The sequence below is a fragment of the Solanum pennellii genome, chromosome 11 (assembly GCF_001406875.1).
Source record: "Solanum pennellii chromosome 11, SPENNV200".
Lineage (NCBI taxonomy): Eukaryota > Viridiplantae > Streptophyta > Magnoliopsida > Solanales > Solanaceae > Solanum > Solanum pennellii.
Genome location: NC_028647.1, coordinates 51,843,449 through 51,855,612, shown reverse-complemented (window position 1 = coordinate 51,855,612; position 12,164 = coordinate 51,843,449). Strand labels below are relative to the sequence as shown.

General features: G+C 33.8%; 1 protein-coding gene across 1 annotated transcript; it reads left to right on the top strand.

Moving 5' to 3' along the window:
• Window positions 1-2,509: 2,509 nt before the first annotated feature.
• LOC107004188 (cytosolic sulfotransferase 12-like) lies at window positions 2,510-3,635 on the top strand. The gene has a single exon (XM_015202430.2). It carries the CDS (start codon window positions 2,515-2,517, stop codon window positions 3,502-3,504), a length of 990 nt encoding a protein of 329 aa, XP_015057916.1. The 5' UTR covers window positions 2,510-2,514; the 3' UTR covers window positions 3,505-3,635.
• Window positions 3,636-12,164: the final 8,529 nt, after the last annotated feature.

Below are 12,164 nucleotides of genomic sequence, written 5' to 3'. Positions count from 1 at the left end.
ATATATATATATATATATTTCTTGTTTTAACATTTTTTTATTACTTTTTTTTGTTACAGTTTGTTGTTTCTTTTTTTTTCTATACATGTTGTTGTTGTCTTTTTTCCTTTTTCTTATGTTTTATTATTATTTTTTTAATCATTCTTCCTCATTATTTGTTAATTTATATATTTTTATTTTATTTTATTTTTTAAACTATAACTCTAAATAATATCCATATAACCTCTTAAGGAAAAACTTTAATAATTCGAATTAAAGTGATAACCATCTTATGCTTATTCTAAAGAAAAATTTTTTAATCTAAATAATATATTAAAAACATTAAAACATATTACACATAATTTAATTTTTTCTTAGTCACTAATCAATTAAGGTTAGCTTAAATCTGAATCTACAAGTACAAAATCTCTGAAGTGAAGAGTAGACTGAAAGAAATACTAATCTATTCAAGCTTAACAATTCAATATCATGACACTGATTTCAATATAAATTGCAAATTGCATCTAAAGTGCATAATAATAATATAATGATAATAAACATAATCCATGCGATTTGAAGAACATCATATTATTGAAATCATATTTTCATACAAGTATTCAATTTAAATCATGCGAGAATTGAGTTACCTCGATGTGAATATGTATACCACAATATAACTGTTATGATCTACTGATTTCCAAAGTCAATAACTAATATTAACTTTAAGGAGCCACGACTCTGAAACCTCAAACGAAACTCGAACTAATTTAATTCTCAAAACAAAACTTATTTTTTATTATATTTTCTCTCTTGCTTTTTTTTTTCTCTGTGTATTTGGATCTGTGTATTTTTTTTATCTTCGTCTCTTTTTGAGTTATCGTGTATTTCTATCTATGTTTTTCCTATTGAGCGTGTATTTTTTATAATCATTTGGATGAGAGTTTGGTGTAAATTTAAATGAACGTGAGAGAGTGAAGAGTTTAGTTTGAAATCTAGTTAAGAATGTTAGATAAGGGAATAAATTAAACAAAAGTAATATGATATTAACGAATCAAATAATAAAAATAAAAATAAAATAAATAAAACAAACAAACAAAAAAAAGGAGAAAAGAAGAAGAAAAAAAACATCGTCCAATAGAGAGAAATTTTTTTATAAATAAATAGATAGAATAAAAAAATAAAATAAGTTTGATGGAAGGAGGATTTTTTTAGGAAATAAGTTAAGGAAGTTGGAGATAATTAGGATAAAGAAAGATAATTTGAAATTTTCAAGACTTCTTCTTTTCTTTTCTATTTTCATACTTTTCCATAATATATTCTATTATTATTATTATTTTTAAACTAGATAAAAGTTGAATAATTTAAACAATTACCTTAAATTCACAACTTTTTTTAATTATTTTTTATGATTAAACATTAAATATTAAAGAACTTATAATTTGTAGTAATTTACAATTTGTATCATCACAAGGCTCATATTTATGAAGCTTAATGATTTTATCTCATATTTATACGTTACTTTAGTTAAATTATATTTCAGCCTTTCACTTCAGTTATTATTTCACTCAACCGTAGCACATAGTCGTACATTCAATACACTAATGTCATTCAGTCTGCATCATTATGTGATGCATATGTAAGTGTTCAGGATCATCAACATGCATTTCATTGAGATCACCAACTTGTCTATAAACTTTTGATGATGCCTCCTAGCTTTCAGAGGACTCTAGTCTTTAATTAACTTTCGGTAGTTCTTGTCGGTGCTTATCTTAAAATAGTAGAGGCTTCGTGGATATACAATGTTTGACTTTTTTTAGTATTTCNGTTTTAAACTTATCAATATTGAATAGGTCATCCTCTAAGAAGACAGTCAGGCTAAGGTTATTTTGCTTGGGAGCCATTAATAATTTTCGAGGTCTGGTCACCTCCAAGGTCTGAGGTGTGACAATTTGAATACTTTAGCTTATTAAGAGAAAGATATTTTTTGTAAAAGAAAATTATACTTAAGATTGACTATTTATTTTCACAAATCACTCACAAGTCCGTTAAAACTGTGTATTACTTAATACGGATACTATAGTAAAATATTCACGTTATTTATGTTCTCTTAAAAAGAGTGCAACCTTTATCAGGGATAATTAAAAGCATTGGAGGAGGTATATAGTTAAATTAATTTTTTATGTTTAAATTAGATTTTCATGGTCATAAGTTAAAAAGATTAGTGATTTAATAAACACCAAAAAATTCTTCTTGAAATTAAAATCATTACTTGAAAAAGATGACAAAACACTGCATGCATTTTGAGTGCCTCGCTAACTATTCTTACACTCACATTAATAGCATTCTCTTGACAAATCAAATCAGTGAATCAAAGTATAACTATTACTAATAGTAAGACAAGAAATATGTGAAGTAGTGAGGTCACATGAAATGTATGAGTATGACTACACATTCACATGGATAGTAAGTGTACTATTCATGCGTATCTATTATAAAAGCCTCAAACTTTAAGAAAACACTCAATCCTCACAAATCATGACAACTTCTTCTCCCAAATATTTACAGGAGGATAATCTAAGTGAAGAATGTAAGAAACTGCTCTCCATCTTGCCAAAAGATAAAGGATGGGTTGGATCATATATCTACAATTATCAAGGTTTTTGGACACCACCAAGATTTCTTCAAGGTGTGATTGCATTTCAACAACAATTTCAAGGCGAAGATAGTGATATCATTCTTGTTACAACTCCAAAATCAGGAACTACTTGGTTAAAATCACTTTTATTTGCTCTGGTGAATCGAGTGAAACATCCTATTTTTGAACCTAATCACCCTTTACTTGTCAATAACCCTCATGTTCTTGTTCCATTCTTGGAGCATGAACTCTATATTGATGGTCGAGTCCCTGATTTTTCAACCTTCACTTCACCTAAACTCTTGGCAACTCATGTGCCCTTTGCTTCATTGCCAAAATCAGTCCAGGATTCAAAAACCAAACTTGTCTACTTATGTAGAAATCCTAGGGACACTTTTATTTCTATGTGGCATTTCACAAACAATTTGCTACTTCATCACAACGATACCAATTCTATTGAAGAAATGTTTGATCTTTTCTGTGAGGGGGTGAGCCTTTATGGTCCATTTTGGAATCACGTGTTAGATTATTGGAAAAAAAGCATAGAAAAGCCTACCAAAATTCTTTTTTTAATGTATGAAGACATTAAAAAGAAACCAAAAGTTCAGCTTAAACGCTTGGCTGAATTCTTGGAATGTCCAATTTCCACAGAGGAAGAAAATTGTGGAGTGGTGGATGAGATATTAAAAATGTGTAGTTTTGAGAATTTGAGAAATTTAGAAGTGAATACAAATGGACAGTTTTCAACTGGAGAGGCATATAATTTGTTCTTTCGTAAAGGAGAAATTGGAGATTGGAAGAATTATTTTACTACAAAGATGAGTGATAAACTCAATCATACCATAGAAGAAAAGTTTCAAGGATCTGGATTAAAGTTTTCATATGTTTGATTAGGTATTAATATGCTATAATGTCAATGGAATGCAATTATTTATTTTATTTGAAAATCAATGTTGCAGTATTTGTGTTTGAGAGTAATATAACAGAACAAACAACAAAAGTTCTATTGTCGTAATATTATTTTGACTAATTATTACCCAAATTGATTGCAAATTTAGTATTAAATTTATATTCTTTATTTTATTTTGGAAAAATGCATAGTACCCCTCAACCTATACCTGAAATTTTAGAGACACACTTATACTATACTAAGATCCTATTACCCCTCACCCCAACTTATTTTATAAATAATTTTCTACCCCTTTTTGACCTACGTGGTACTAGCTTGAAAAAAAATGTCAACATGCGTTGGACCCACAAGATAGTACCATGTAGGCCGAAAAAGGATAGAAAATTATTTATAAAATACGTTTAGGAGGGTAATATTACCTTAGTATAGTATAAGGTGTCTATGAGATTTTCGAGCATAATTTGGGGGATACTTGTCCATTTTCCCTTTTATTTTTCACTAGAAGTCATGTTTTTTCTAGTACTACAGGGCTGTCAATGAAGTTGGAGGCATTTGTTTTTTATTTGAGATTATTTAACTCCAAATGCCAAATAAAAAATTTAGGGCTCAAACATTGAATAATTGATCAAAATGAGTTAGAGAGAAATACTAATAGAAGAGTGATTTTTCTATGACAAAAGAATTATGACTTATTCACATAATTTTCAATAATTGAATGACTATTTGAGTAATAAAATCATTTTAAGTTTTCATATGTGTGACGATCATTATAATTTATGATAGTGAATAATGACAATAATAACAAAATAATGACAATTATCATCATCATTAATATTGTCTCACAATTCTCTCTCATTTTCTTTTATCTTGGATGACAAAATGTGTTTTTTTGTTTCTAAAGTTTTCTTAAGTTTCATTTCACGTCTACTGGACAACTAATTATTACTATTATATTACTCTCGTTGTTCCAGATCATAATGTGATATTATTTGATTAAGTATAGAATTTTTAAAAAAGAAATAGAAAAGCCTAAAACAAATTATAAATCTATATAAAATTACATATATATCATCTCTTTTAAGGATAAATCGAAAAGTTTAAAATTGAACTTATTCTTTCCGAATTAAAAGCATCATTTTGTTTATTTAGATATACCAATATATTTCTGCCAATCGTGTGGGCTGTCCAGTATAAGTGGACTCATAAGTCCATATTTTGGGGTCATCTTAATTTTTATCCTCAAATATGATGAGTTTTAGTTTTTATCCATCAATATTTTATGTAAAAGATATATGATCAAATATATCTTTGAAACCAAATAACAACAACAAAAAAATGTTCGGTATAATTTTAAATTTTTGTATCATAATCTACCACAAGTTACGCCTGAAAAAACATAACAAGTTGTGTTGTAATGCACAACTTTATTCCTAATGCACTTATGCCATGCGAGATAAACATTCAAATTCAGAATCCACAAGTTATGTCGTAAGAGACATATAACTTAATTTCAATCGAACTTATGTTGAGCAAGGAAAAAGTTTGATTTAAGAACCCATAATTTATGTTGCACGAAACATAACTTATTCTCTATGAAACTTATGTCAAGTGAGCCAAAAGTTCTCTAAGCTTTTGTCGAGTAAATTATGACATAGAAATACTACATAATTTATATGGGATATATTAATTTCTGACTCCGCCACTATACTCGATTAGTATGTTAATACCAATTTCTCGAATGTAAATGATTTTCAACCGATGATATACGAACAAAGAAATAATGTCCACATGTATAAAACACATGAATATATGTTTTTCTTTAAAACTAGATAACTTATATTACCGACACCTCACACGGTAGTCTATGATCTCATTAAGATCATGAACAATTATTTTTAATATTCGAATACTAGAAATTTGGTATTGTCACATATATAAGAACTTGAAAGATTGTAAAATTCTTACTATTTAATGGAGTTTATCAATTATCACTTTCTCTATTGTTTGGTACATGTACATGTGAAGTATAAGATACTCAATATGATGATATATTATTCTTTCTTTAGCTAGTAGAAGCTAGGTTTCCTTGTTCCTCCATATCAATTTCCATAAACACCCCTCAATACACCATAATATATTTATCATGTGAACGATATCAACCTCTCATATTGTCAAATGTGTGTTTTTTTATTAGATTATTCTAAACCTAGTAAATCCTTAAAAAAAACATTAATTCTTGCTTTCAAATCATTGATTTTGTTCATCAATTTTGGAAGGATAAAACTTGATCTTGTATCCACTTTTTCTTTGTCCCTCCATAGGAAAAAAATTGTAATTTTTCGACTGAAAGTGAGCCAAATAGTACTTTACATTAGCATCATTCAAAATAAGGTGTAGCAAGAATACCAGAAAAAACACATACACCATAGCATGGGGAAGACTAATCGTGATTTTGTTCAAATACCTGAAGTGTCCCATCATCCGTTGAGTTGAATTAGAATTGAAAAATTATTGGTACCCATGTTTGTAGTACATCGTAGAAGGTAAAACAGTCAGAAATAATCATGGAATATGAGTAAATCGTGCTTGGTTGATTTTTTATTACAACATCAATAATTTGGCATATTTTTGTTACAACATCAATAATTTGGCATATTGACTCTGCAATTTTGTGTTACATTCTTGCGTTAATTTTTTTCCTGCTCTGCACAAATTACATCAGCTTGCATGCATATACTCTTGATTCTCTACCTGCAAAGGTCTGTGTGTTGTTGTTGCCTAAACTTTATTCAAATGAAAGTGTTCTCTAATTATATTTTCTCCTTGTTTATTTTCTATAATCTTCTTATGCTTTTTGTCAAACCTGTAATTCTTTTTGGTAAATAAATTAAATGATTTTAATTTTATTCAAATCGGCTAAAATATGTGCCTGATTTATGAAAATTTCTGGTGAATCAAGCAATAGAATCATCATGAAAGTGCACATAACAGCATTCAAGCGCATTGTGAGCCTCAATCACAATTAGCTACATATAACTTTTGATGAAGTCCTTCACAGGTTTGGAAAACGTTTAGTTTCCAGTTGTATGTGAATCCTTCCAACATGTTTTCAGCGATAGTGATATGGCCAAATAATCTTGGATAATGACCGAGGGAGAGATGTTCAAAAATTTCCAGTACTTGATGGAAGTTAAGCACCACCAACAATGTACATGCAACAAATTTGTGTTTCTTAGGAAATATGGAAAGGCTGGACAACTCATAAATATGGCGATCATTACAAATTGTGACTTCAAGCAGGATATATCCTTTGGAATACCAAGGAAGCCATTTCCACTGCCTCTCCAAACTGTGACACTAGAGGTACATGGGCTGAACTTTGTGCAAGAATTGAAAGGTACAAACTTATTGTCGGTGGATCAAACCTGAGATAGGTAAGATCAAAAACAACACATATGTGAGTGAAAGAATATTTTCCTCAATTCCATCTCTCTATTTTACTGATCCTTATATACACAAAGATAGCAACAAATAAGGCTACAAAATTAGGAGTCAAAAACTACAATTTAGGAATGAATATATACTCCTAATTTACCATAATACAAGATATTTACTATATATTTAATACACCCCCACAATCGAAGCGGGAGGCTTGCGGACGCTAAGATTGTCCCCAAATTCTTCTAACAAGACACGTGGAAGACCTTTTGTGAAAATGTCCGCTATTTGATAACGGCATGGAACATGTAAAACACGAACCTGTCCACGAGCAACCTTTTCTCGAACAATGTGGATATCCATTTCAATATGTTTCGTACGCTGATGTTGTACTGGATTACCCGATAAATAAATAGCACTTACATTGTCACACTATACAAGTGTGGCTTTCTTAATCGGACAATGCAACTCTAAGAGAATATTACAAATCCAACATGATTCGGTGACGACATTGGCCACCCCACGATATTTGGCCTCGGCACTAGAATGAGACAATGTGGGTTGTAGTTTTGATGACCATGAGACCAAGTTGTCTCCCAAAATCACACAATACCCGGATGTAGACTGTTGGGTGTCCGGGCACCCTCACCAATCTCCATTAGTGTAAGAGACAAGAGTGGAGAATGAAAAGGGATAAAGGTGAAGTGCATGATCCAAAGTACCCTTAACATACCGGATTGTTCGTTTGAGAGATTAAAATGATCAATACGCGGATTATGCATATGGATACAAATTTGTTGAACAGCATAAGATATATCCGGACGGGTAAAAGTGAGATATGAAGGGCCCCCTGCAAGACTTTTGTAAAGAGTGGGATCAGCATAAGGAGCATTAGAATTAGCACTAACTTTAGGTTTGGAGTCAATCGGAGTAAGAGTCGGTTTACATGAGGACATGCCGGCTCGTTCAATTATTTCTTCAGCATATTTCCGCTGTGAAAGAAACATACCACCCTTATGTATAGTGACAACAATACCAAGAAAATAATTTAAACGACCCAAATTTTTCATAGCAAATTCATAACTTAGAAGAGCTATGATAGAACACCGAAGAGCATCAGAAGAAGCAGTAAGAATAATATCATCAACATATAATAAAATGTAAGCCATGTCGAAACCCTAGTTGTAGATGAATAGAGAATTGTCACACCGGCTATCAGTGAAACCAATAGACAAAACATAATCAGCAAAATGCTTATACCAAGCCCGGGGAGCTTGCTTAAGTCCATACAAAGACTTACGTAACAGACAAACATAATCAGGATGAGTACGATCCCTGTACCCCAGGGGTTGATGCATATAAACAGTTTCCTGAAGCTCACCATGAATAAAAGCATTTTTGACATCCAATTGATGAATTGGCCATGCCTTGGACAGTCCGGATTGTAGCCGGTTTGACCACCAGACTAAATGTCTCACCACAATCAATACCAACCTGCTGTGTTTTGCCATCACCTGCAAGACATGCTTTATGCCTCTAAAAAACACCATTAGATTTGACTTTATGAGTAAAAATCTACATAGACCGAATCACATTCACATTAGGTGGACGGGGCACTAACTCCCACGTCTTATTTTTAATAAGAGCATCATATTCATCATCCATGGCCATTTTCCAATTTGTATCACGGAGATCCGCAATCGGATTACGAGGCAAAGGTTACCTTGTAATCTCAGAAACAAAAGAATATTTCTTATTTGGTTGAAATATCCATTTTGGCTACGACTCACAACTCTTTGCCGCTGGAGAGGAATTTGAGTGGGCTGTGGTGCTAAATTGTTTGATGGTGTGGAATGTGTTTGGGCCAAAGGGGGAGTATGGGGTGAGGAATGAGGTGACGGGCTGTCAAGGGAGGATGGCCCATAGGGCGGTTGGGGAGATTCAGTAGGGGGAGAAGCGGGTTGAGCTTGCTGGGAAGAGGGGCTGCCAGGTGGAGTAGATTGGGCCGGGGAATGGGCCGCAGGATGTGGAGGGTCGTTGGATGCAACATTAGAATTTCTAAAATGTTGAATAACATAAGAATTTAGTCCAGAGTCCAAAATATTACATTGTGGAGAAGAAGGAGTATGTAACTTTGCAACGGGGAAGGAATTCTCATAAAAAATAACATGTCTACAAATGATAATTTTACGAGAGGATAAATCATAGAATTTGTAGCCACGGTGATTCGGGGGACATCCCAAAAATACACACGGAGTAGATCCGGGTTGCAATTTATTAATAGTGGGAGATGGAAAAAGTGGATAACACAAACCCCCAAAAACCCGTAAATGAGATAAGAAGGCTCCCTTTCATAAAGAATTTCCAAAGGAGATTTATTACCCAACAATTTGCTCTGAAGAATATTTAGAAGGTAGGTTGCTATTTGTAAGGAATGATGCCAAAAAGAAGGTGGAAGTGAGGCATGGGCAAGAAGAGTACGACTAATGTTATTGATAGTACGAATTTTTCTTTCGGCTTTCCCATTTTGTGAAGAAGTATGAGAACAAGAGAGACGGAAAGAGATGCCATGTTTTTTACAGAGTTCCCAAAATGGACCATCATCAAACTCCCTCCCAGTATCACATTGTACGTTTTTAACATAACGTTCAAATTGGGTGAGAATGTGATTCCTAAAAACCAAGAATGTGTCATATACATCAGATTTTCGGGCTAAAGGAAAAGCCCACAAAAAAATAGAAAATCAATTAAGTAATACAACATAGTAACGATGTCCTGCAGAACTCAACATGGGAGATGACCAATGATCACTATGTATTATATGAAATGGCAAAGTCGTACTAGAAATTGAAGAAACAAACGACAACTTCACATGTTTCCCCAAAACACATGAACCACAAATACTAGAACTTGAAAGTCTATTACAATCAATATTTTTATTGTGCCTAAGAGCATCTAAAATAGGAGCACTCGGATGACCCAACCGATCATGCCAAAGTTTAGGAGAAATTGCGGCAAAAGTAGAGGTAGCTTGATTGTTGATTGGAGTAGTAATTGGGTAAAGGTCGCCCCGGCTATCACACCTCATTATTGGTTTCCCGTCTGAAAATCCTTTACAGAAAAACCAAAAGGATCAAATGCAACAGTTACGGAATTATCAATAGTGAATTTTCTAACAGAGATGAGAATTTTTATGATTTTAGGAGAATGAAGGACATTATTTAATGAAAGGGTCGGGCTAGATGAAGTCAAACAAGTGTGACCGTAATAAAGAATAGGAATTTTATGACCATTACCAACAACTATATTATTATTTGAATGAGTGCTCAAATTAAAATAAGACGAGAATTTACCTGATGAGGAAGTCATATGAGAAGTAGCCCTGGTGTCCATGTACCAAGGCGGATCAGGCGGATTAAGGGACATAGTATGCATTGCAGCCTGAATATCGGTAGGAGTCATCGAACCGGACTGTTGCTGGTGTCCAGACGCCATCTAAAAATGCTGATTTCGTGGCCTTGGGACCAATAGTCTATCCTGCTGGTTTGGAGTACTAGGCCTGGTCCATGCTTGAGTTGGGTAAGGGCAAGGAGGAATGGGCCAGCCATATCCCCAAGGATACACTTGCTACCGAAAAGCAGGGGACATGTTCAAAGCTTGAGCACCACCGGAGCCTCGCCCAGCAGGTTGCGCCCGTTGTTCGATGAACTGGAATATTTGCTCTTCAACTGACTCATGTTTGTCAAATGACCGGAGGAGTCATCTGACGAGGCTGCAACCATGGCAGATTCGGTTGCCGCCTCCTTTTCAATTTCGGTTTCCTCAAGAACAAGCGTGGATCGAGCCTTGTAAAAGGGAGGAATCGGATTGCTATGATGAATAAGCGTTCCCAAACCACGGTAGGCTCGGGTAAGGCCACCAACCAAGTGTAACACCATCCGTCTATCAGAAGCTGACGCTCCGACATTCTTCAACTGATCACCGAGATACTTAAGATGCTGACAGTAAGAGGATACATTGGGAAAATTCTCCATTGAAGTGGTGGAGAATTCTTGTTCAAGAGCAACGGCACGGGAATGTTGGTTGTCCTGGAATATGTCTCGCAACCTATCCTAGGCCTCCATAGTAATCGAATCAAGCTCAATAATGGTATGCAGGAGATCATTAGAGATAGTGGCATATATCCTTGAAAGAACCATGGAATCCAGAGTAGTCCACAATTCCTTCTCTTGATCAGTTGAAGGTGGTTTGGACGTACCTTCTTTCGGATGGATAATATGGGCTAGTACTCTGTGAGAACGAGCATGAATTTTGAATAATACCGACCACGTAGAGTATTGAACGTTTTCCATCTCAAGAGTGATGGGAATATGGTTCTTTATATTAGAGACGACCAAAGACGGATGAAAAGATTTGTCCGACATTGTGAGATTGTCGGCAAAAAAACAGAAGAAAGGGGGCGGAATCAAGGGCGTATGCTGAAGAAGCACCCTAAGCAACTGATACCATGAAAGAATATTTTCCTCGATTTCATCTCTCTATTTTACTGATCCTTATATACACAAAGATAGCAACAAATAAGGCTACAAAATTTACAATTTAGGAATGAGTATATACTAGTAACTAATTTACCATAGTACAAGATATTTACAATATATTTAACAGTGAGCTACATCCATGAAAACTCTAGACCTGGTATAGGAGGAATCATTATGATGCCACTGGTAATCGTATCATGGCATTCTGAGTCGTTGCTCAATGCAAGACCAACAATCATGCTGAAGCTATGGAAGCATTATAAGTAACCAGATGGTGCAAGCAAGCGGAAAAGGCTTGTTCTGGACACACCGCTAGATTGAGACTGCCACCTTCATATTTTAGTAAGGAATAAATATCGGGCCCTACTTATGTTCAACCGATGATCAGGCTAGTGGTGCTTACGAGTGTTTCTATTTCGGCTTGGGCTATAAGAAATATGACTTGGAACTTGATTTTATGTTAGTAGACAACATGATCAAACACAAGGACGCCCAAAAATTGAAGTTGAAAGGAATCATTCAAGACATTAATCAGGCCTAGGTGTGTGCATGCTGCTTTTAGGTTTGATTTTGTACTATTCAGTTAGGGTTTTTAGGCTTTTAGTTTTCAAGAAGTGTAATCGAATTCGGAACATATATATATATATATATATATATATATATA

What these genes read in the sequence shown, in the direction of transcription:
- LOC107004188 (XM_015202430.2), top strand. Translation starts at nt 2,515, where the DNA reads ATGACAACTTCTTCTCCCAAATATTTACAGGAGGATAATCTAAGTGAA.